The sequence below is a fragment of the Acinonyx jubatus genome, chromosome A2 (assembly GCF_027475565.1).
Source record: "Acinonyx jubatus isolate Ajub_Pintada_27869175 chromosome A2, VMU_Ajub_asm_v1.0, whole genome shotgun sequence".
NCBI lineage: Eukaryota > Metazoa > Chordata > Mammalia > Carnivora > Felidae > Acinonyx > Acinonyx jubatus.
The window spans coordinates 156,309,685-156,335,400 of record NC_069383.1 but is presented as its reverse complement, the minus strand read 5'-3'; the positions used below and the strand labels follow the sequence as shown (position 1 = coordinate 156,335,400).

The following is a 25,716-nucleotide window of genomic DNA, read 5'->3' as shown; positions in this document are numbered from 1 at the left end:
CCAGGCATCCTGCAGGATGCCCTCCATTCTGGGTTTGTCCCATGGTTTGCTCATGATTACGCAGGGGTTGTGAGTCTTGGGGAAGACAGCCCATGGGGCCCCTGCCCCTCACGTCAATCAAGGGCCACACGATGACATACTCCCTGGGGGTGTTGACTTACGGCGGGGTCTCCCCAGTCTGAAGTGACGACATCTCCCACTTTGCTACTCTATTCTTTGGAAGCAAGTTACCAAGTCTAGCCCACCCTCTAAGTAGCGGGGAGACTAAGTTAAGCGTCCAACCCTCGATCTCAGCTCAGGTCTTGATCTCAGGGTCATGAGTTCAAGCCCCGGGTTGGGCTCCATGGTGGGGATGAAGCCTGCTTAAAAAATAATAAAGTAAAAACGACCATTTGTCATTGCTATGTCAGTCAGCCCTTCGGTGTGAGCTCTCTCTGGACACATTAGCAAGAAAAGAGCACCCAACGTACCATGGGCACACTGGAAAAAGGTTCATGTCCCTCTTCCTCCCTGTTTCCTGGTATAATCTTTTTCCCCCCTCCTAAATAGATAACAAGACAAGTTTAAATATTTTTTTTTTCCCCACTGTAAAGGAAATTGTGATCTCCGCAGAAAAATGTGGTGATACAGAGAAGTATCGGGCAAATGCCGATTCCTGAATCCTAGAGGCCATCTTGGTAGTGTTTTCCAGTCTCTTCTTCCTAACTTCTATTTTCAAACGCACACGCTTGAGCTCAGAGCACCCTGGTCTCAGACTTCCCGTCTTCAGAATTGTGAGAAAATAAACTTCCGTTGTTCAAGCCACCTGCTCTGTGCTGTTTTGTAACGGTAGCCTGAGCTAAGACATAAGGTTTACCTCACCTTGATTCTTTTTTTAAACAACGTTTTATTTATTTCTGAGAGAGAGCACGTGCAAGTAGGGGAGGGGCAGAGAGAGCGGGAGACAGAGAGTCCTAAACAGGCTTCACGCTGTCAGCGCAGAGCCCGGCTCGGGGCTCAAACTCGCAAACTGTGAGATCACGACCTGAGCCGAAATCAGGTCAGCTGCTTAACCGGCTGAGCCACCCAGGCGCACCGCCTGTATGCTTTCCAGAAAATCAACCTCCCCGGGGCGCCTGGGTGGCTCTGGGTTAAGCGGCCGACTTCGGCTCAGGTCGTGATCTCGCGGTCCGTGAGTTCGAGCCCCGCGTCGGGCTCTGAGCTGACAGCTCAGAGCCTGGAGCCCGCTTCGGATTCTGTGTCTCCCTCTCTCTCTGCCCCTTTCCCCGTTCGCGCTCTGTCTCTCTCTGCCTTTCAAAAATGAATAAATGTTAAAAAAATTTTTTTAAAGAAAATCACTTCCTCCCTACTCATCATTAGACAGTGAGCATTTCCCTGCATCCTTAAATATTCTCCCAACAGATGCTTTTTAATGACGGCGTAATATTCCCTCATACAAAGGGACCGTACGGCACTTTACCGTTTGCTTCCAGCTCTGTTCTATTTTTATAAGTAGCGCTGAGACGCACATCCCGATATAAACCTTTGTCAGCACTGCTGATTAGTGGAGGTTAGGCTTTTTCTGAAAGGCGCTTTAACCAGGAAGCCACGCGGCAAAGAAAAGAAACCAGTCGTCGTTGGGGAAACCTGGAGGAGGGCCGAACACGCCGTGTAGGTCAGCGGCTGCTGTTCCCTCTGCCGCGAATGCTCTCCCACAAACAGCTGCCTGGTGCTCTGCTTCTTTGCGGACGTGTCCCTTCCTCTGAGGAGCCCTCCCTGACTGCCTGACCTAGACCAGCCCCGCCTTCCTCTTGTGCTGCTTCCGTCCTCATAGGGCAGGTCGCCATGGCCCGCCTTCTGCCTTCGTTTGCTGTCTCCCTCCCACTTTAGGACCAGCTCCTTATCTGTTGTGTTTGCTTGTGTCTGTCTCCCTTATGAGAGTGGGGAGATTTTTGTCTTCTTATGCTGGGTCCCCAGTCACCTGCCCGTTTCCCAGCGCACAGTAGGTGCTCAACAGTTACTGAACACACGGATGGATTTCAAGGACACCGAGAAAAGAAACGAGCTATTGGGATTGCCCACCCAGGCAGGTGACGTCCCCTCGGCATCTGCGCCCATCGATCCTAAGACGCTTGGAGCATGTGCGTCTGGACCCTGTCCCCACGGGGCCTCAGCTCTAGTACAACAACAGAGGACAAAGATTCCAGACACTGTGGCTGCCTGTGGCTGGATGGACTGAGGGGGGTGTCCTAGGGCTGGGCAGGGCTGGCCGAAGGCAGCACGTAAAAGGAGAGCCCAGATGAACCTGGAAAAATCAACTGCTCTGTCCTCACCAGCAGAAACTCAATGACAGCCACCTTAGTCCCTGCCTCTGGCGACAAGGGGCTCTGGTGGCTGTATGGAATGCCAAGGGCCGTTGGCAGCTACTAGAAGCTGGAAGAGGCCAAGAAGGATCCTCCCCTACAGCCTTCAGAGGGAGCCTGGCCCTGCCTAGGCCTCGATGTGGGCTTTCTGGCACCCAGACTGCAAGACAATGAACGTCTGTTGTTTCAGCCACCACTTTGTGGTACCAGATCACTGCTGGGGTTTCTACGACAGCGGGATGTAAGCGCATGGAAAGTTCTAGAAGGCTGCTCTGAGTTAGTGGCAGCTACCAGTGGGGTGAGGGTGGGGAATAAAGTGGGACCCCACAGCTCACTCCTCTCCCTCAGGTGCTGCTGGAGTTTTTTACGGGGTAAAATTCTGAAAATGTTTCTGAAAGGAGTGTCCGCCGGGGGGGGGGTTCGGCCTACGCAGACCAGGCACGGCTGTAAGCACTTCACAGGCGCCCACCTCACCCAGTCCTCCTTCCCCGTGAGGTAGGACTGTGCTTCTGTTCATACTGCACACGTGGAAGTGAGGCACAGGGAGGCCAAGTGACTTGCCCAAGGTTGCACAGCAAGGAAGGGGGGGGCGGGGAGCCAGGATGGGAACCCAGGCAGTCTGGTGCCTCTGACTCTGTGCTCTCGCCGCTTCCCCAAGGCGGCTCAGCTCTAAGCTTCCAGGACAAACAACCCCTTCCAACGATGGTGCTTAGGACTAGAGAATCTTCTGGAAATCCGTGGTCGTGCTCATACTTCTCCTCCCACCACTAAGCACATCCCCAGTGTCTTCCCCTGAAACTCTGGACGTTTTCTCCGGACGCCTGACCCCATGACACAAACCCTTGCCCGTGTTCACAAGTTTCTTAGCTTCTGCTCCCCACTCCCTTTCTCTGCCGGGCTTCCCTTAACCTTCCTGGCTCCCAGCTGTTTCACTTCCAGGAGGGTTCATTTCCCCTGAAGCCCCCCCTCTCTCACCATGCTTGCAAAGCAGAGACCTAGAGCCCCATAAAAGCCCCCCCCCCACAAGCTTTTGCAAATTGGGTGTAACCTTTTGTCCAGGGTGTTTGCCAGTGAGGCCCAAGAGAGAGACTTACAGAGGCTGTGCTCAGGCAAGGTCTTCATACAAATTAGAACACCGTGTGTCTTTCCTACATCCTTTACTTTTGTCGAAAACTAGAATTGTGGTAGACATTTGTGTCGCCTACGATACAAATTACACTCCTGTGATGCGGTGGCATGTGCAGTGTGTGACACGCACAACTGTCCACGGCACTTGTGCAATCCTGTCCCGGGCGGCACTGTCCACCCCACCCTAAAAGGAGCCACTGATCAGAAGGATGGGTTCCTGGAAATCTCCCTCCACCCCCCAAAGGGAAACTTCCTTAAGAAACATGAACCGGGACCAAGAGGAGAGTTCGGGAACCCTGTACGCAGGAGGAAGCCTTCGGGTATTGCTTCCCCAGCAGGCCAAGCCAGGACTCCTATGGGCAGAACCTTAACTGGCAATTTCAGCACTTAGGGCAGGTGGAGAGGACGCTTCTGTGAGTCAACAGAGGGATGTGTGCGGAGCAGCCCTAGGATGCTCCGTGGGGTGGCTACACCCGTGGCATCCTCGTGTTTGATCCTGAATCCCTGACTCCACACATCTCCAGCTGCTGACAGGCGACTGGCCTGGGCGGGGGGGGGGGGGCTCTCACCTGCACAGGAGGGTGAGAGGAAGGTGTGCTCTGTTTACGACGGAGGGGCCTCTAAAACCTGCACCTCCAAGTATCAAAATTACAAGTGCATTGTAGCCGTTGACCCAGTGATCCCACTTCCGGGAATGGACACCACCAACCCCAGCTGTATCTGCACAAGGGTGAAAAGACATGCACATTGCAGAGCTCGGGGCAGCACGGAGCTCAATGTCAGAGGGCGGGGAAACCATTGAAACATTTGTCTCTGGGGAACCGATTAAATAAACCATGGCCCGCCCAACAAAGGAGCACTATGCAGCTGTACAAAAGAATGAGGACATGTCTTGCCACGGAAAGATCTCCAGGATATGTTGTTACGGGGGGGAAAAAAAAAATCACAGAACACAACAGCGCGTATAGAACGCTACACTTTGGAGTAAGAAAGAGGGAGGAGAATATGGATTCGATGACACTTACATCTGCATAAATAACACTGAAAGCATATACCAGGGAAGTAAAGGGGTTGCACATCGTGGGGGGATAGGCAACAGGACGGAAGTGGGGCAGACAGGAGCATACATCTCCTTGGATGTGTCTCTAACATTTTCAAGGTTTTGGACAAGAGTACTGACGGAGGCCCATATACTCTTGTAAATATTTAAAAGCTCCTAAATAAAATATGCTCTATGCCTCTCCTTTGTAAACATACTTTCATAAGCACCAGGAAGGTCAATTTAGAACCTAGATGTCTGCACTGGATCACGACGTGAGCAAAGCCAGCCTTGCTCCCTGGCCACGCACGGCTCTGTCTGGCCCAGGGGAAGGGGGCTTCATGCATAGATGCATGGGCACTTCTGCCTGCATTAGTCTAAGCTCCAGCCACATTTGTGCCAACAGATGCTTCCAGAACACGTGGCGCCGTTGGACAACAGACCCACGGGAGAAGCTCATTGCAAGTCCTTGGAATCAGAAAATTCCAGAATCCCAGATGATCCAAGAGTGGGGTCTAGAAAAGTGGGGTAAGTGGTGCCAGTTCCTGGTAGACATGTCCCCTGAGCCCCGGGGATGCCTCACCCTACAGGGAGGGTCATGGCTGGCAGAGGGCCAGCGAAGGTCCCAGCACAGAGCCCCTTTGTATAGATCCAAGGATATTACTTTTTTATCCATGTTGGTTTTTGAATCGCACAAGCTTTACATATTAAAAAAAAATCTAAAATTATATTTAAACACTTGCACAGTGAAAACTTATTCAGCATCGGTCTGCCTTCCGGATTTCCATGTCCTGAGGGGCCTCCTCTACTTAAAAGTTCTGGGCACCTGCACCTCCCCTCCCTCTCTGGTTCAGAGTCCCTCCAATGCAGCCTCAGGAATTGGCTGGTCCAGGAGGGCCACCTGCCCCCAAATTTGCATCACTTACGTTGTAGAGGAGGTCAGTCCACCCTTCCATGGTGATGCACTGGAAAACAGTCAGCACTGCAAATAGGATGTTGTCGAACTGAGTGATCCCATTGTTGGGCCCTTCCCAGTAGGGCTGACATTTGGTCCCATTGGGGCAGGTGCGGGCGGGTTCCTCTGTCCCACACGGAGCCGGAGACTCACCCTGAATGTCATCTATGAAAGAGAAGAGGAGAAAAATCAGGGGAAGGGGCTGGGAAAATCAACTCTGAGAAATAGGGGCTGTAAAGATTCAATGCTGTTGCAAAAATAAAGACTACTGGAATGAATTTATCAATGTTTTTTTTTTAAGTTTGGCTTTGCTGATCTAGTCATTGGTGTCTGTTTTAGGAATTTCTTCTCTAAGCTTTATTACTTTTCCTGTGCATTTCCCAAACTTTCGCGATGCATTCCCTTTCTTTAAGGCTACAAATTGCCCTCTGAGTGCAGCTTTAGCTGCATCCCACAAAATCTGTCATGCATTATTGTCATTATTGCGCAAGTAAAATATTCTTTGACCCATAGATAGCCAAGATACTTCTTTTTTAAGTCAGATATATAAAAATAGAATAGTGTAATGAATCCCCATGTACCTATCATCAACTTTAACGCTTATCAACTCAGGGTTAATCTTGCTTCATCCGTATCCGCTCCCCACACTTTGCCTTGCCACTAGAATATTTTTTTTAAAGCAAATCTCAGATACCCTATCATGTCATCCACAAATAAGAAGCAGGTCTCTTGATTTCCAAACACTTTCTGAGTTATCCTTTTGTTGCCAATTTCCAGATTAATTACACTGTGGTCAGAGGATATGTTCTGTATAATCCAGTCCTTCAAAATCTGTGGCGATGTGCTCTATGTTCCCGAATACAGCCAGTTTTGGTGAATATGCTGTGTGCTTTGTGCCGTGGTTGGGTGCTGGGTCCTCCAGACTTCCATTAGGACAAATATGTCAGTCGTGTTATACTGTTATTCTGTAGCCTGATTGTTTTCCATTTCCTTTTCTCTTCTCTCCTCTCTTTTCTCTTCCTTCTTCTTCTTCTTTCTTTCTTTTTTTTCTTGAGATGTACTAGGCACAGGGAGCTGTTCTGGGGGCGAGGGAGGCCAGTACACATGGTACTTACTTACCCTTAGGCACAGGCGCTAAGTTTTCTCCCCAAACGGCAAGAGGCAGATTGTAAAAATGCCACAATGAAAGAGACACTTGCCAACAGATGCTGCTTTCGCAGACAACCAACGACAGCTTCGTGGCGAGGTTGGGCTGGGCGCCCGAGGTGGGGTCTGAATTCCAAGGGATTGAGGGCGAGACCCCAGGAGCACACAGGAGCACAGAATGACCTGGGTGTGTCCCCACTGGACCAGAGCAGCAGGTACGAGAGGGTCCTGTTCAGTGAGTCGCACTTTTGAAGGATTTCAGAGAGCGACACTGTCCGCCAGGAAAGCAGCCCAGTGTGCAAACTCAAGCTCTCCACCAAACAAAAACGTATCTCAACGTATGTGCTACGGGCACGAATGCCAACCTCCACTCAGCACGCAGCAGAGAGAAATAAACGATGGAATGTGTGAATTTTATTGGCCTTTGAAACTCCAGTTGAAGGTCATGCAAAGAGACACCTGCCACTCTGGGAAGTGACACTCAGTGCTTGAGAAGCACTGACCACACTGGCCGCTCGTTTAACTGGCTGGACATGCCTCCCTCATTCACGCTGCACTTGGGACGGGGCTGAGATTTAATAAATACAGGTTGGAAGGCAAAATCTTCTGAACAAAAGGCTAAGAGCAGGGAGAGGGGAAATGCACGGGTTCCTATAGCAGATGAGAACCGTTGTTGGTTGGGAAGGCCGCCTCTGTCCAGAACCTTCTCTGTCTCCACCCTGCGACCACATCGGGCTCAGTTCCCACCCCCGTGCGGCCCCCTGCGTCAGCCAGTGAACGCCGGTCCCGCCTTCCCTTCAATGGCTCCGGAAGGTTCGTTCATATTTGCCGGGGGAAGGGGAGATAAGAGCACGCATCGGGCTTCACTGCTACGAGCTGGTGGCAGACGAGGAGTCTTGTCTGGAAGCTGTTGGAAACCAGGAAGCCCTCCACTTTACCTTTGCATTTCCCTGAGTGCTGAGCACAGTTCTGGGCGTGCAGGAACCGGGTTCCCGATGACAAAAGAGTGCAGCTGGAAACCTGACTCTCTTTAGCAAGTTTGCATCGTGGTGCTCTTGATTTCGTTCCCACCCCCCCACCCAGCCTTCCGTTCCCCCCTCCCCCTGCCCCCCATCACGAAACACTCTGAGGGCTGCTTCTAGAAAAGCAACCGTCCGGAGAGTCTGAGGAATTTGGTTATAAATATATTTTAAAATTAACCTGCTGCCTGGGTGTCTGTCTATATCGGTCTCTTACTCACACGCCTTATATTTTTAATCGCGAGCTTTTCAGTTATCCTCCTAAATTGGGGCTTCCTACCCACCCCGCAGCTGCCCCACCCACATCTGCCCCCTCACAACCCCACCTAGGCTCGAGCCAGTTGTGTCTGCTTGGCTGGAGAGAAAAAGGAAGGAAGGAAGGAAGGAAGGAAGGAAGGAAGGAAGGAAGGAAGGAAGGAAGGAAAAGAAAGAAAGAAAGAAAGAAAGAAAGAAAGAAAGAAAGAAAGAAAGAAAGAAAGAAAGAAAGAAAGAAAGAAAGAAAGAAGGAAATCCAATAAAACCTCAACACTTAGGATCCAGGAGTCCTGGTTTCTCTGCTCTCGGCTGACTTTTCCGAGGGGCCCTGCCCTGTATCTCTCCCTCCTGCATTTCCGCCCGGGGTGACGAGGCCAGGCGCAGAAATAGCTCTGCCTCAATTAACACCTTCTTCATCGGGGAAAGAAATAATTAGGACATCCCATATTGAGCAAACTTCACAAGCCCAGGAGAGAAGGAGTCAGGAGAAGCAAGAGAAAAAGGAGGAAGAAGAAAGCACATCCTGAATACACGTTTTCTGTCCCCCGTGGGGCGGCCTGGGGCCAGGGCTCTGCCTCTTGGGGGTCACCAGGAGGAGATGGCCCATGGGAAGCCACTCCCGGCCAGATCCCTCTGCCCACCCAGCAAGACAGGCCTGAAGCCTCTTACTTTTCTCATAGGGACTCCCCCTCGGCGTCACCGTCCTCTCTGTCCACCCCATGAATTCGTGGTCCCCTCGCCCCGTGACCAGCCCTGCCGATGGGCCCGTCCGCACCAAGATGGCCAGTGGCGCCCAAACTGACACACAGGCTTCTCTCCTTATCCGATTCCGTTTGGTACTTGGGCTTCAGGGAGCAAAAGGGTTTGGAGAGCAGGAAACATCACTGAGAATGTATCTGGGAGCTACCGGGTCCCCGTGTGTGTAGACAGTGGGGGAACGCCATCTGGGGACCCCAACGCAAGGCCCTAGAACTACCGAGACCTCGAGGGCTATTTCCCCCCACCCCCCCCACCCTCGCTCTGCCTGCAGAACTTTGGAAGCAAGCTCTCCCAGCTGCCCGGAGAAAGAAGCAAAACCCTGCATCTCCCTTCCGGGAGCTCGTCCCCAAGGGAGGAAGCTTGGGAAAGTAACATCATGCTGCTTGGACCTACCTGTCCCCTCTTCAAAGCAGGTGGTATGAAACTTTCCCATATAAAATTCTAACCCTATGATTGCAAAAATAAGAATTGCAAAAAACAGGAGGAGGCCAATCTGCAGCAGGGGGATCATTGCCTTCATGATTGACTTCAGGACGACTTGTAAACCTGGGGAGACACAGAGAGAGCCCCACAGCTCCGTGAGCGAGCGCCCCAAACCCCAGGCACCCCGAGCACACGCGAAGCTGAGGGCGGGGTAACAAGGCTGTTCGTTACACAATGGGAACGATCCCTCCCGGTGTGTGAGGGCACTTTTTATCTTAAAGTATTTTTGAAGTATTTGACATATGCTGTGTCATCTGATGACCTTTTAGGCAAGACAGGCGTGGAAACTGGTTGCTTTCGGAGCCGTCCTCCTAAGTGTTGGGCGGCCTTCACCCAGAGAGGGGAGCCTTTTCTTAATTCTTCCCACCGAGAGGGGGCGTCTTTTCCTAATTCATGCAAAGGCTCCAGTTAGGTTAGCCCCACCTCTACTCGGGAAAGCAATCAACGTCCTAGTTCCGGTCCCGGGGAAACCAGACGTGATTTCACCGGCTTGTACCCCCAGCCCTTGATGTGGGCGCACACGTAGCCCCATTTCGCAGAGGTGGGAAGCGAGACCGAGAGAGGTGATTTCATCCCAGGGCATTAGCAATATCAGAGCCAGGGTTTAAGCCCAGGCCTGAGGGACGTCAGATCCTAGGTTTGCGGCCACCGTGCGGTCAGGGAAGTCTACGGTGAAAACGAGGGTCCGAACAAAAAGCCTGAGGCCTTGCTTCTTGATTAGCAGAACTCCGCGTGGCTCATGATTAGCACCTCCTGGTGGGGGGAAACCACGGGGGGTCCGAAATGGAACAGCGATGTTCTTCCACCCGCCTGGCAGGGTGGGTAAGGCTCCGGACACTGGGTGGCGTCAGTCCCCGGGGCCAGATACCCTGCACCCACCTGCCAGCCGCTAGGGGCTCCCAGCTGCCCCTCCTTTTTGTACAACTCGGTTATCAACAGCGGCCTCGCCCAGGCGGCTGCTGCCTCCCTGCCTCCCACCCCCAGCAAGTGACCAGAGAGGTACAGAAGGCCAGCAAGCAGTCTCTTTGCCTCAGGTTGCAGGATACCTAGGGGGCTACTCACAGTCTAGAGCTCTCCACGAGATCAGGCTGAGACTGCATCCTTGCTGGGCATCTTTCCCGTTCCATCCCGCTGTCCTCATTCTCTCTCTCCTGACAGCCCCCTCCAGATAAGGCAGGGCCCATCTGAGCACCTCGCTAAGCCTGCATCGAGGGGCCCCGACCTCGTCAACTACGCCAGCCGTGTGACCTTCACCAAGGCAGGTCACCGTCCTGAACCTTGGTCTCTCCATCTGTAAACGGGGACTGGGAGAGCACCGCCCTCTCAGGATTGGAGGAGGGAGCTCCTAGCTGCCAAAGCACCATCGTAGGTGGTGATTAATAGAAACCCTTATTAGCGTTAGCTTGGGGATGATCCCTGACTCAACGCAATGCAGGCAGCTCCTGGAATCCTGCAGATGCTTCAGTAGACGTGCCTTCTTTCCACGAAAAGGCCCTGCTGGTGGTCATCGGGGAGACCTCACCCTTTAAATCTGGGTGGCAACGAACCCGACGGAAAGAGCCAAGGAGGTGGGCGAGGGTGCTAATGAGAGAAGCTACCTCACAGGCTTGTGGTGAGGACAAACGAATTTTAAAAATGGCAACCACTTACAGCAGCGCCTGGCACACAACAAATTACTAGCGGTAGGACGAACTGAGGCAGTGGGACAGAAAAAAGGTCGGCCCTGGTTTTGTTTTTTGTTTTTTTTTTGCAGCTGAACCTCCTTCTGACCCTGAATACTGCAGCTGTCCCCAAAGAGGGGGGGGAAATGGAAGCACCCTGAGAGAAGGAGAAAGCAGCACCAGATGCCTATGGACTTTGGAGCTCATCACCGTCAAGCTGTCAGAGCTCAGGTGCATAACTTAACCTGAGCCTCAGCCTTGTCACCTGTCAAATGGGTTCACTGGGTGACTGTGAAGACAAAGACATTCAATGCATGGAAAGTTCTGTCCCTAGCGTCCAGTAGGCAGCGGGCGCTCGATACGTGGTGACCGCCACTGCCACCAGCATTACTGGCCAGGCTTGGGGCCACACTTGCTAAGCCCCAGTCCCGCCATTCTCAGCCACGTGACACTGCTCCAACGGTTCGGCCGCTCTGAGCCTCGGTTTCCCCACCTGTCAAACGGAGATCTTGCCGAGGCCCAATTGCGGAGAGCTGTGAGTACTGACTGAGCTAACATCAACACGACTCCGGACAGATAGCAGGTGCTCAATAAATGAATGGGTGCTGTGGCTCTAGGTGAGGCCCCTGGCTTGCTTTCAGAAGCTCACCCAGACCGGCTGCCAGGTTCCTGGGGGCGGGCGGGGGGGGGGTCCCTTGGGGAGCTTCCCCCAAGAGAAGGTTGCCCTGACACAGGCTGGGAGGCACTCGGGGGCCCCTTCTGAGATGCTCTGCGGAGGGGAAACTGAGGACTCCCGGGACCCCCTGAGCAGACCCCTTGCCAGGGTTGGAAACTCACGCACTTGGGATTCCAGACACCAGCTTGAGCGGTCTCAGCACTCGGACTGCCCTCAGGGTCCGTAGGTCAAACTCCGTCCCAACGGTCGCCAATATGCTGGAAGAAAGAAGCCAGAGCGGAAAACAGAGGGTGGGTTTCAGGGTCAGACAGGAGTGGGATTTGATGTTAGTTGTTGGCTCGGTGACCACAGGTGCGGGACTTGACGTTGCTGGGCCTCGGGGTCAGGACCTGGAAAGCAGCGTTAACAGTACCTGCCTTATAGGATAAAAGGTGATTTGCAAAGATCCCGAGTCGGTGTATGGTTGATGGTGATCAGTAAATGCTGGACGGAGAGGGGCAAAAGTTTCCCATCACTCGCGGTCGGGGCGATGCTCAATATATTGCACAACTCGCCATCAGAACGAATCACGGGGAGGCCCGGAGGTCTGGGGGGGGGCCCGGGAGAATGGCAGTCCCTTCGGGGCTCGGCATGGGTTCAAATCCCGGCTCTGCCATTTCCCAGCTGGGAGACCTTGGACAGGCCAGGACTCCTCTCCGTGTCTCAGTTTCCCCTTTTTTGTACAACAGGGGTAACCCCAGTACGGACGACACCTCAAAGGGGTGTGGGGACTAACGACGCGTTGAATTGATACGTGTGACGCGGTCAGCACTACTCAGAAATAAATGAGAAGGGAAAAAAAACCAACCAACCAAACATAGAAAACCAAAGCAAACAACGCGTGTGGCTCTGCTGGTGTGGACTAGCTTGGTCATCTGAAGAAGCGTGAGGCCGCCGGTGAGGAGGCCAAACCAGCCAGGGTGACGGCGGGAGGCGGCGACAGCCGATCACACAGGGCCCTGTGGGCCGTGGCGAGGACCTGGTTCCTTCTCCAAGTGACGCGGGAGCCACAGAGGGTTCCGAACACTGGAGAGATGGGATGTGGCCTGTATGACAATGAAGCCCCCTGCGGGGCAAGGCCAGAAGTTGGGACCTGGGGACGAGGCCACCGCACTTCCGGGTGAGACGCGCTGGGTCTGGGCGGGGCTGCGCGCGGGACCCAATGGGAGCCCGGAGAGGCGCTCAGCCCCGCCCTCAGATGAACCTGCGAGAGGGTGAGGTTCAAACACAAGTCCCTGCAGCCCCAGGCTGCAGGAAAATGGGGAAGCAGCACCGCACACACAACCTGCGATCTGGACCGAAACCCTAGCCCTGCCTTTTCTCATTGTGTGGCCTCTGTCCTAACCTGTCCAAGCCTCAGAAATGCAGATCATCGGACCTCCCTCCAGCCCCGTGCAGTCTTAACTGGCAACTAAAATGCACTCTCTTCCACCCTCCCCCCCCCCCCCCCCCCCCCCCCCCCCGCCCTGGAAGGATGAGAAGGAATGAGGGGGGGAGGCGGGGAGGGCGGAGGAGAAGGCTTCTGTGGCCAAGAAAGCCCTATGGAGGCCGAAGTTTCATTCAGGATGTTGCTGGGGAGAAATGGGTGGGCTGGCGCCGGAGGCTCTGAACTGGAGGCTGAGGAGGTGGGCCTTATCGTATGGACAGTGGGAGTCATATAAGGTTTCGGAGCAGGGGAGGGATGTGATTAGGGTTGGCGTGGTAGAGACAGGGCTGACAGCTGACAGGACAGATGGGCAGTGATGGAGGCAGAGCGAGGAGGGAGCGGTGAGAGCAGGCCGGCGTAATGAGGGCTGGAACTAGGACAAAGGCAGTGGGAGTACAAAGGAGGCCCCAATTTAAATATAGCTGCCATTGATTGCTGGGCATCAGGGAGCTTGCCTGGGCTCATCAAATTCTGCATTCCAGCAGTTGGTAGGATGAGCCCCATTTTCCAGAGGAAACTAGAGCCCAGAGAAGTTGCTAATGCATGGAGGTCCATACCATGGAGCAGGACCTCAAAGCCAGGACCCCAGCACGCCAGAACCCCGGTTCTTCATCTCCTGCGGCTTGTTGGATGGGGTGGGGGCCACGGTGGGAAAGACAGAAGGGAAGAATGGCTTCCTGGCTCTGAATGAACCACTAGGCAACGGTCATTCACTTATTCAACAAAGGTTTATTGAGCACCTACTACAGGGGCCCAAGGATGCCGCCATGAACAAAGAAACAATGGGAAAACATAGGGTATGTCAGAAGGTGGGAAGTGCTATGGAGAACAACATGGCAGCCGCCAGGGCTTCCCGTGGAAGGATTAAGCGTCGTGGGATGGGAGCAAGAGAAATCCAAGATGACTGTAGGGTTTGGCCTGAAATACCTGAAGGATGGGGTGGTGGGACACTGAGATTGCAAAATGGTGGGTTAGGAGGAAGATCAAGACCGGGCTGTGGACACGTTGAGTTTGAGATGCCAGTTGCTATCACTCCCTCGTTAAAACCTTCCATTGGCTTCCATCAGGCTTAGCATAAAATCCAAACTCTACCGGGATCACAAGACCTAGAGTCACTTGACGCCCACGGACTGTCCTATCCCACCACACTCTGGCCACCCCGACCTTCTGTTCCTCCCACAGGAAAAGCTCCTTCCCACCCCAAGAATGTTACAGTGGCCATTTCTTCTACTGCAAATGCCCATCCCCTTAACTCTCTCCCTCTTTGCCTGGCGCCCTCTTCAGGTCCTTCAAAGGTCACATTTCGCCTTCTCAGGATTGCCCTGGCCCCTCTAGCTAAAGAGATTCTTTGCTCTCCAGGATTATATCGTTTATTAAGCTGTATTTATTATCCCCCCCCCCCCCCAGAATGTGAGCACCACAGAGACAAAGGTTGTGTGTGTGTGTGTGTGTGTGTGTGTGTGTGCGTGTGTGCGCGTGTGCGTGTAGCACCTTTTACGGCCTAGCAGGTACTCAATAAATGCCTGCTGAGTGAGAAAAGAGTGGTGGGAAACAGGGTTATGGTAGACCAGGTGTCCTAGAGTAGTACAGGGGTAAAGTGAAAGAAGCCAAGGGCCCCCAGTGGAATGTTGGGAAAGAGCAACATTTTAAGAGACAAGTGGTTGAGGAAGGAGACTGGTGCAAAAGAGGAAGTCACGGAGGTGGGTGGAGACCCGGCAGGGAGGTTCATCCTAGGGGGTCAAGTTCAAAAGTGTTTTGAGAAAGGCAAGGTCATCGGTCTTCAGGGCAGCCCAGGGATGAGTTGGGTGCAAGGGATGAGGAGCATCAGGTCACTGGGGGGGGTCTTGCCGGCGGAGGGGGGGGGGCTTGTAAGTGCTCTATAGCCCCATGGGGACAGTGGCAATTCCATCACCGGAGAACGTTCCACTGGATGGTGCTAGTCTTGCTTCGCCCCACTAGGGAGGGGATTTTCATCTGTTTTGTTCACAGCTGTATCCCCAGTATCTAAAACTATGCCTGGCATACAGCAGGTGCTCAATAAGTGCTTCTTGCATGCACAAACAATGAGGAAGTGAAAAGTAGGAGAGCCTGATGATAACAGAGTATATTCTGGAAGAGACAGAAGGCTGGGTAGAAGACAGGACTTGTCTTAAACTAGGAAAAGGATTGTGGAAGATACGATGGCTGTTTATCCAACAGCCAGTCCTACGCCCTCCCTTGCCAGTGGAGTGCGTCTTCCATCAGAGTCAGAAAATACCCAACAGGAAGTCTTTTTTTCCCAGAATTCCTTTCCATGGGAGCCCTGGTCGAATGAGCCAGTCATGTATCTAACAGGACCTGAGGGGGCTGCTGGGGGCTGTTGGAGGCTTCCGGGGGGGAAAGTTTTCTTCCCCTGAGAAAAGTGGCATGGCAGGAGACAACCCCTCCTTTTCGTTGGCTGGATGCTTTTGTGTAGACGTCTTGGAACAAGGTGGCCATCTTGGGACCATGAGTGGTAAAGGTTACCAGGAAAGTCCTTCCACAGAAGACGCCACAGTGGAAAGACAGAAAGGGCTCCTTGGGGACATCCCTGGGCTGTGGAGCCAACCCTGCCACCAGCCACCCGGCCTCCAGACTTCTTGTCATGTGGACGGACAACAGCCATCCTTCCTAGTGGATAAGAGCCAGGCGGCCTGGGTTCAAATCCCGGTTCCTCCAATCACTAGCCGTGTGGCCTCGGGTAAGTCACTCAACTCTTCTGTTCCTCACTTTCCTGGGCCGTACGACGGGGATGACGATAGTACCTGCCCCGATGGGTGCAGGGGTTTATGTGATGTGCTTGGGATTTAGGAAGTCCTACACAAATGGTTGCTTTTGTCTTCTTCATCATTTTTCTTCTTCTTGTGTTACTTGGGGGTAAGTTATGCCGGAATGCACCAACAAAGGCAACGGTCATCGCATTGTTTCCTTTGTCAGGCTACAGGCTTATTCTTTACCTACTGAGATCTCATTTCATCCCCCAGCATCTTTCCCTGGTGAGGGTTCTACTCTCTTCTCGTGAAGAGGGAAACCGAGACCCAGGGCATGAGCTACTCGTCCACCACAATCACACAGCTAACGTGCGGTGCCTGGCTCTTGAGTCTGGCTGTGTCACCTTCACCGGGCTGCCCCTGGGGAACACCACCACCCCGACTACCCTCTCCTGGGACTTCAGCCACGCTCATTCCTCCACTAACCTGAGCGTAGAACGGAGCTAGAGTTTCCTCCTGGCTGGAGGTCAGGATGTCAGGAACTATTCGTGCAACTACCAGGTGCCAGGTGGGTGAGGAGGGAAACATGTGCAAAGGCCCTGGGGCTGGAGAGACCTCATGGTAAAGAGTGAGGTTACTAGCTGAGAGAGAGGGGACGGAGGACAGGAGAGTGACCAGGAGGTGTTAGCATGGTCAGAAAGCAGGAGAGAGATGGAGGCCACTGTGGACCCCTGACCTCAGGTTAGAAGAAACACTTGCCCCCACGGCCAGGGTCAAATCTTCCTGAGATGGGTACTTAGGAGCATAACTGTTTCCCATGCAGTCTATATTCTTGCCATTCATAGATCGTGCAAATCCTTTTCAGGTTTATTTTTATATCACTTGGCTTTTACCTCCTCTTGGAAAAAGTATTTCTAAAATTCCTTAAAAAAAAAAAATCTTCAAACGGAGAGAGTCAAGTTAATTGCTCTCCTTAGTTCATGGCATATTTATTTATACCTTTGGTCTTTGCACTGTCCCTCTCTGTTCATTTGCCCATTCACTCATTCACTCATTCGTTCGTTCGTTCGTTCACTCATTCATTCATTCCCTTGTGTCCCCAAACCCTACTTTCATTCGCCTCTCCCAAGAGACAACCAATATCATGTTTAATTTGGTCTTATTGGAGTGCATTCTTGCAAAACATGTGCTTTATTTTGAGGGCTTGTATTTTTAACTTCCATTGACGGCACGAAGTTAAGCATATTCTGTTGTTTCCTGTTTTCACCCAGAACCAGGTTTTTAAGCCCCATCCTGGGTGGTCCATTAGACGTGCCATCTGGAGCTCTCACTCGGCCTGGGGCTCCGTAGGTGCATCCGCCATATTCCTGTCCCCGGGGATGGACACCAGGTGGCCTCCAGCTCCCACCCCCCCCCCCCCCCCAGATGGTGCTGTAGCGAATAAGCCTGCACCGCCCCTCACAGACCTGGTGAAAATCTCCCTGGGATGGCTGCCTGGGAGCATAACTGGTGGTGAGTTATGTGAATTAACTCCACTTGGCACGGATGATGACCTTCCGCAGGGCCGCCCAGGCCACACCCGCAGGAGTGGGGGCAGGGGTTTCCCCTGTCCCCACGTCCCGCCCACCCTTGGCTGATCCACCTTGCTGACTCTTTCCACTACGAGAGGCACACGGAAATACTCGCTGTTTTGATTTTTCATCTTTCTGATTGCAAATGGTTTTGAGTACCACGTCACATACTGCTTAGCTTTTCAGACTTCTCTTCCCTAATCTCCCTGATCATATATATATATGTATATACATATATTGCCTTGTATAGTCCTGATCAGTGCTGCCCAATATGGTGGCCATTGGCCACATGTGGCTATGGATGCTGGAAATGTGGCTAGTGTGAGTAAGGAACTGAATTTTCGTATTCTCTCTCTCTTTTTTTAATGTGTATTTATATACAGACAGAGAGAGACAGGGACAGAACATGAGCGGGGGGGGGGTCAGAGAGAGAGAGAGAGAGAGATAGGGAGACACAGGATCTGAGGCAGGCTCCAGGCTCCGAGCTGTCAGCACAGAGCCCGATGCGGGGCTTGAACCCACAGACCGTGAGATCATGACCTGAGCCAAAGTCGGATGCTTAACTGACTGAGCCACCCAGGCGCCCCGCTTTTTAAAGTTTATTTATTTATTTTGAGAGAGAAAGAGAGAGAGAGAGAGAGAGAGAGAGACCTTGTGTGTGAGCGGTTAAGGGGCAGAGAGACAGAATCCCAAGCAGACTCCCTGCTGTCTGTGCAGAGCCCGATGTGGGGCTCGAACTCATGAACCACAAGATCATGACCAGAGCCGAAGTCAGATGCTTAGCTTACCAGACTGAGCCACCCAGGCACCCCAAGGAAGGGAATTTTAAGTTGTATTTACTTTTATTTCATTTATCTTTAAAACAGTCACATGTGGTTTGGGGGGCAGCCTAACGGATAGCAATTAGATACTAATCTGTGGTCAGTTATTTTTCTGTCATTCTATTTACAAATACCACTTTAGGGGACGCCCGGGTGGCTCAGTCGGTGAAGCGTCCGACTTAGGCTCAGGTCATGATCTCGCGGTTCGAGTTCGAGCCCCTCATCGGGCTCTGTGCTGACGGCTCGGAGCCTGGAGCCTGCTTGCGATCCTGTGTCTCGCTCTCTCTCTGCCCCTCCCCTGCTCATGCTCTGTCTCTGTCTCGAAAATAAATTTAAAAACATTAAAAAAAAATTAAAACAAACACCACTTTAGTTCTTACCATGCACCAGGTGCCAGTCTATAGGATTTTAAATATTAACTCATTTAAGAAACTCCTAGCAACCCCGTAGGTAGATACTATTCTTTCCCTTTTATTGGTGAGGAAACTGAGGCACAGAAAGGTTGAGTTACTTGCCCGTGGATTTACAGGAAATGGTAAAGCAAAATCTGGATGCGGGCAGTTTGGTTCCTAAACTGTCCCCGTTATGTCTTTATCTGAGCAAAACATCTCACTTTTCGTCTAATCGATTATTATTATTTTTTATTATTATTATTATCGGCCTTGGAGTTTGTGCTTTTAAAGTTCTGTTTAAGAACCCCGTCCCCCACCCCAGGTCACACAGATACTCTCCTGCGTTTTCCCCTGTGAATGTGAAGCTCTCACCACTCACACAAGGTCCTCCCAAGCACCTTAACCTTTGCATGGAGCCATTCCCCCATTTAATTGTCTTCTAAAGTACAGGATTACACAAAAGGACACGTTTCTATTTTGGGTGATTCCTGAAGCTCTCTTAAAGTGCAGTGTTTTCTTAAAAAAAAAAAAAAAAAAAAAGCAGGAGCAGATGTAAAAACCCCAGAAGGAGAGAGGAGGTAAGTGATTCTAGAAAAGATGGGAGCTCCAGAGGGATGGGTTTGCTGGGGGCGAGAAGCGGATGACGATGAGACGGGCGGGTTTGGAGATCCGCAGGTCGCGGGCCTGCGGAAGGGCACCGTCGTCGTGATCCCTTGCTGATCGCAAGGCTGGAGGAGGCCGGAGGGAAACCGGTCCCCGAGACACTGGAACGAGAGCGAGAGCGGGGGAGAGCTAGAGGGGATCGGTCCAAGTTTGCAAGAAGAGCACAGAGGGAGTGCAGAAGCAGAGCCTGAAGGTTCAAATGAGACGTTTGACGGAGTAAAGCTCTCGAGGAACCGAGGAACCGGACGAGGACGTTTTCGATTTAATTCCCAGACATTTAGTGGGCCCCTCCCGAGGGAGAGGCACTCCCAGATCAAAATAAAAACAAAAGCTCAACTCTCGGCCCGTGGCAGCCGGTGGGAGTGGAGACTCGTCCCACCACTGCTTAGGACGGTTTTCGCCAGAGCTAAATGGACTCCTCCCTACGACCCAGAAACCCCCGTCCTAGCAATACGTCCCGCCAAAGACAAGCGGTTTCCCCCCACCTCCCCGCAAGCGCTGCAAAGTGCAAAACGCCCAAATGCCCGTCACCCCCGTGCGGAGCACGCGGCCGTGACCGTGAACTTTGCCCAGCTCACGCACACGGCGGCAAGGGAAGAAGGCCAAGAAGAGCGTGCCGTGTGATTCCGTGTGTTCACAATTCAAAAATAGGCGACGCTAATCCGCGCTGTTCCCGGTCAGGGTGGAGCGACTGGAAGGGAACGAGAAGGTGTCAGGGGGTCGGGGACAATCCGTTTCTTGCTTTGGGTGCTGGTTACACGAGCGTGTTCAGTTTTGGAAAATTACTCAGGCCGTACCTGTGTGTGTGTGTGTGTGTGTGTGTGTGTGTGTGTGTGCGCGCGCGCGCTTTTCGGCATGTATGTCCCACTTCAATATCAAGTTTTAAAAAGCAGGATTAGAAAGAAGGTAATGTTTACTGAGTGTTTGCCGTGGGCCAGGCTGGGTGTGTTGTTTTAATCAATCCCCACGACGACCCTATGAAGCAGGGCCTATCATTCCTTCTACTTTGCAGATCAGAGAGGCTGAGTCACTGCTCTAAGGCCACACAGCGGGTACATGGCGGAGCTGGGTTTTGATCCCGTCTCTCATACATTTCTAACTACTCTGCGGCACCAGGCTTGGAAAAGTGAAGGGATGTGGATTTCTCTACGACAGAGGAGAAAAATAAAAAGATGACGACCTTGAGGGAAACTGAAAGGGAGGGAGTTCTTGAAAGCGACCGCCAATGTCTTAAGAAAACGTGGGCAAGATCTCAAGGAATCAGGGAAAGATTGGAAGCAGATGTGGGGTGAATTTAATAAGGCAGTGGCTAAAGATGAAGAAATGCTAAAGGATACTGAAGATCCAAACAAGGGTCACCGGGTAGGAAAGAAAGGAACCCTCCTCGCTGGTTCTCTTGGGACCATTCTAACCCCAGTGATCATTTCCAAGGATGGCAAGAATTACCACCTCATACGGTCTTACTTTTCCATAGCTCCCATCATAGGCATCGTCGTCATGGGAGGCGGGTGGACACCCGCTTCAATGATGACCAAACCAAGGTTCTGAGAGGCCAGGCGTCTTGTCTGAGATCACACACCACTGAGTGTCCGTGAACTGAAGCCTTCTGACTCTACTCTGCCCCGTGGGGTCAGCCTCCATCCCAGCAAAGTGGCTCACTCAACCTCCCTGCTTCTCCCTCTGCTCCTCCGCCCAGAGAACTTCCTCCCCACGGATCCATAGCTCCGCCTGCCTTCCAAACTGCCTCCTTCACTGTCCAGCCTCACCCCGGACTCCTTTCTCTTCCATCCCGTAACCTTCAGGGGCTCAGGTGACATCAGAGCCTTGCGGTGACGGTGGAAATATTTTCTTCTGAGCTGTCCAATATGGCGGCCAACAGCCCCTTGTGGCCAGTGAGCCCTTAAAACGTGGCCGAGCAACTGAATTTTTCACTTGAGTGAACTCTAATTGACTCACATTTATATTTTCTACCGTACCTATGTGGGGCTAGTGGCCACTGTGCTCTATTGTGCAGCTCTGTGGCTACATTGTAGAAGAGACCACATAAACAAGGGTATGCAGTCGGTCACACACTGGCGGGTGCTGATTATTCCCCATTTGCTTCCCAGGTCAACTCTCGCTTGGGCTGTGTGCTGTGAGGCGGACCCCTGTGGACTACATCTCCCAGAATGCTTTGCTCTGGTTCCTGCTTGGGTCTGGCCAATGGGAGGCACCAGCAGAAGATGAAGGAGAGAGGTTGGAGTATTGCTTCCCCGCTTCCAAGCCTACTCCTTCCTGCGTGGCCCTGCCTCGGCTGAGTTCCAAAAGTATCGGGGATAGCGACGGCTTCCCTCATGGGATCTCAACATCCCTTTACCGGTTTCCTTTACCTGCACCCGCCACTTTAAAGAGTTTCTTAATCACCCACTCTTCATGTGAAACCATCCGGTGGGTGAATTTCGTTTCCTGTGGAGACCTTGACCGATAAAAGATGGGAAGAGTGGATGACCCATGAAGGCTGCCCATCTGAGGGTTCCAAAAACCCACAGCTTCTGAGACCAAGGTCTCTAGAGAAGCGAGCCTTGATTCCAGGTCTCCTCGCCTCAAGGGACAGGGATACTCTGTGGCCTTTTCCAAAGAAGTCTTGGGAGAAAGACATCCCACCAGGTTCTTGCCTCACCTCACCGCAAAGCGAGGGCAATTCCTCGGGGCAAGGAGGCTAAGAAACAGAGGAGGTGGAAGAAGACGGGGGTGTCTGAAAGCTGTCCGGAGGCAGGTTCCATCGGGGGGACACCCAAGGAGATGTGGAGCTCAGGTCTGGATACACTGTGTCTCTCCTTCCCGGGCATTCGCTGGACTCAAATTTCCAGCCCTGCCGTTAGGTGTGGCTCTGCAACTAAGTTCTGGCCAGGGCAAGGAGAGCAGAAGCCACGTGGGCAACTTCTAGGCCTGGCCCCAACGTATTTCCTGGGTGCCCCCCTCCACTCTCTTCCCTTTTGTGGCTTCACCACAAGGAGCGTAGAGACCTTGGAAGCCCCGGTTGACGGTAAGGAGCCACAATATGGAAGGAGCCTGGGATTCGCCCTCCCTGCTTGGCAGAGAGCTGCCCCGCTGTTCCGGGATCCCTATTTTGGACTCGGTCTGTGGCAGCACTAACTTCTATTGTGTTTGAGCCCTTTATACATTTGGGGGGCTCTCTGTGACGGCCACAAGCACTTTTTCAGTACGCTTCCTAGTACCTTATCTAATACACAGTGACAAATACGCTTAGGCAGCTAAAATGTCAGCTCCATAAGGCCACAGGCCCGTTTCTTATGCCCTGGTGGACCCTTAGTACATGGTCGGCCTCAAGGAGGAGGTGTTTGTTGAATAAGCTGTCAGCTTCCATGTTTCTTTTCAGCTGCGTGGAAGGCAGAAGAGTGCAGCAGAGTGGAAAGGGGCTGGGTTTGTATCCTGACCAATCACCTACCAGCCGTCTACTTCGGGCAAACGCCCCAGCCTCAGTTTCCTCACAGGGAGGAGAGAGACTTATAGGAAAGGGGGGTGGAGGGGGGAAGAATGGGAGAGGCAGGGCTTGAACCTGGGATCACAGCCAAAGACCAACTCAGGAAACGCTATTATTCCACTCCCATGATCCTTCTGCTGTCCCAGGAGGGCTCGAGACTCTGTTTCTTGCCGTGACCTCAGACTAACTCTGCGGGAATTACACCCACAGTTTCGGGGCTTGGAGCGGCTGCTTCTAGATCAGGGGGCCCCGCCGGGGAGCCGGAACTTGGAGAACCTGGAGGGGTCCTCAGAACGGACGGAGGAAACAAACCACAGTTAAATTCAGGGCATCCCACACTGGGGGGGGGGGGGCATTCTTCTTACGACCAGCCTCGAGGTATGGGTGACGGGACACATGCCTTAGGACTGATCAGGTTTTTTTCTCCCCCGTTAATTAAAATGTGAATCACAGCTGAGTCACTGAAGAAAGAAAATGGTCAATGAACAATTCTGACTTCCTCCCTCCTTCCCTGCTCAGAGAGATGAGTCAGCAGAAGCCCGGATCCAAAAGCGAGAAGGGAAAAAAGAAGGGATGCTGGGCTTGGGGGGAGGCAGGAGCCGAGCAGACCTGAGTCACTTCGTTCTTTGTCTTAGCAGAAGACAAGTCCTCAAGCTCCCGGTCCAAGGCAGCAGCCAATCCCTCTAGTGTGCATGCCTCTTTTTCTGGTTTTACACAGACTCATGGCACCCTGAGTTCTACACGAGCCCCGACAATCTCCTTCCTTGCTTCCCTCAGACAAAGGCAGACTCCTCACCATGCCAGAACCCACCTCAAGCCTCTATTCCGCTTCAGTTTCCCCCCGCAAAGCCCCAGGCGCCCCTGTGAATTCACACACCATGATCATGTTTCCTAAGCTACTGGAAGAGTGGGGAGCCTTGTCGCCTCTCGTCAGTGGGGAAGGGCCATGGGGAGCAAATGGAAGATTCTGGAAGTGGGGGCCCCTCAGGTTCAGGGCAGCCACGGAGCCTACAACCTGCAAGCATGGCACCTAGAGCCAGGCTGGGTCTGAATCCTGGCTCTGCCAGGCCTGGAAGACCTAGTCTTCTTTCTGAGCCTCCGTTTCCTCATCTGTGACACGGGGATAGCCAAAGCTCCTGCTCACAGTGCGGTGAAGACGAAGAAGTCCCACCCTGGACTTCAGACATCTGCTTCGTGCATTTTCGGGAGGATCCTTTTTATGTTCAAATTCTCTAGGGGGTCCACCCGTTGCTCCTGTCTTGACCCCCTGGACGTGCAAACGTTTTCTTTAAGGAGTGGGTGGAATCTTGTGCTCGTTCATTTTTAACCAGAGGGACACTGTCCAGGTCCCGTCTGTTAATGTCTTAGGGTGTGATTTCAGCAGTTTGCCACCACAAGGCTTTACGAAATCTGCATTTTTTTTTTTTACAAGGTTGGCAATTTCAAAGTCCGTCTGCCTTGAACTTGTACTGTAGGATAATAATTAACGAAATGGAGACCAGTGGCTCTCAACCAGGGGTAATTTCATCTCCCAGGGGGCATACGGAAGTGTCTGGAGACGTTTTTGACTGTCATGACGGGGGGCGGGGGGGGGGGTGCTACGGGCATGTGGTGGGTGGTGGCCAGGGGGTTGCCGCTAAGTAAGCAGCCGACAACGCACAGAACACAAAGAATGATCTGGCCCCAAATGTCAAAAGTGCTGTGGCCAAGAAGCTGTGGTCTAGAACCTGATCAACAAGGACATGGACCCAGTGGGCCATAATTGCCCTGGGGTGAGATATCTTGAGTCAGAACTCATTTTTACAAGTGGCCAATTTCTTAGTGACCAAAAAAGTCGATTAGGTCTTTTGGGTCCCTCAGCCTCCTTCTAACTATAATAAATTTATGCGAAGCTTGAGGCTCGTAGCCAGACTGCCTGGATTCTAATTCCAACTCTGCCATTTCCTAGCTGTGTGATCTTGGGCAAGTTACATAACTATTCTGGGCATCAGGGTTTTTTTAATTTTTTATCACCTGTAAGTGTGGCTAATAATAGAGCCCACTGTATAGGGCTGTTGCGTGAAATGGGTTGATATGTGCAAAGTACTTAGAACAGTACTTGGTACATAGTGAGTTGGAGGGTGCGTGGGAAGTGGACTGAATTCCTGGTGCAAATGTTGTTCAAGTATGGAGTGCTGAATGAAGATTCACATTCTCCTTCCACTGGGTGGCTGGGAAATGGCCGCCAGGTCAGGAACTACATTTCCCAGTCTCCCTTGCATCAACATGGGGCCAAGAGACCACATTCCGGTCAGTGGAATGGGGTCAGAAGGGAAGTTCATCCCTCCCTGGCCACGCCCACAAATACCTCTCACTTGCCTCCACTCCACTCTCCTTTGCCCCCAACCTGCTGGCCGGGAACAGACTCTTCGAGCAACCTTGGAAGCTGCGTGTTAAAAAAGGGCAGAGTCCGGGCGCCTGGGTGGCTCAGTCGGTTGAGCATCCGACTTCGGCTCAGGTCATGATCTCGCGGTTTGTGAGTTCGAGCCCTGCGTTGGGCTCTGTGCTGACAGCTCAGAGCCTGGAGCCTGCTTCGGATTCTGGGTCTCCCTCTCTCTCTGCCCCAACCCACTCACATTCTGTCTCTGTGTCTCTCAAAAATCAATAAACATTAAGAAAAAAAAGTCAGAGCCTCCGTCACCCTACATCCCTGAGCGACTGTGTGGAGCAAGGCCATACCTGTGCCGTCTACCCCTCCACCCTATCCTGTCCCTTACCGGCTGTACTTTAGAAATTTATTTTTCTCTCATGTATTTCCTTACGCCAGAGATTTTTGTCTTATCTGTTACAGCAGCTGGTGCTAACTAATACCTCCTCTTCCCTCAGTGTGGCTATTTTTCTCCCTACCAGCAAATAGCATCATGTCCTCACCATCGAACAAGCTTCAAGATGACTCTGAATCCTTTCTTTCATACCTTCCCCACCATCTGGCAGACAGGCAGGGGAGAAAGCCCCTTCTCCCAACGGGGACGGAGGAGGGGTCGCGTTCCCCAGGTCAGGAGCTGAATAAAGATCCGTGAGCCTTCCTTAGCCAAGTTTTGGATGTCAGGCCAATTAAAGGGGGTGAGTGAGGAGACTGGCCCCACATT

The 25,716-nt window shown here is 52.5% G+C and overlaps 1 protein-coding gene across 7 annotated transcripts in view; it reads right to left on the bottom strand.

Annotated features, from left to right (window-relative positions):
• CACNA1A (calcium voltage-gated channel subunit alpha1 A) overlaps positions 1 to 25,716 on the bottom strand; it is a 281,855-nt gene that overhangs the window by 106,460 nt on the left and 149,679 nt on the right. For all 7 annotated transcript variants that reach the window (XM_053219793.1, XM_053219790.1, XM_053219791.1 and 4 more), the window contains 3 exons: positions 11,629 to 11,720; positions 9,037 to 9,189; positions 5,436 to 5,629 (listed from right to left, as the gene is read on the bottom strand). In XM_053219793.1, coding sequence (XP_053075768.1) covers positions 5,436 to 5,629; positions 9,037 to 9,189; positions 11,629 to 11,720 — 439 coding nt within the window. The remainder of the gene's footprint in view (positions 1 to 5,435; positions 5,630 to 9,036; positions 9,190 to 11,628; positions 11,721 to 25,716) is intronic.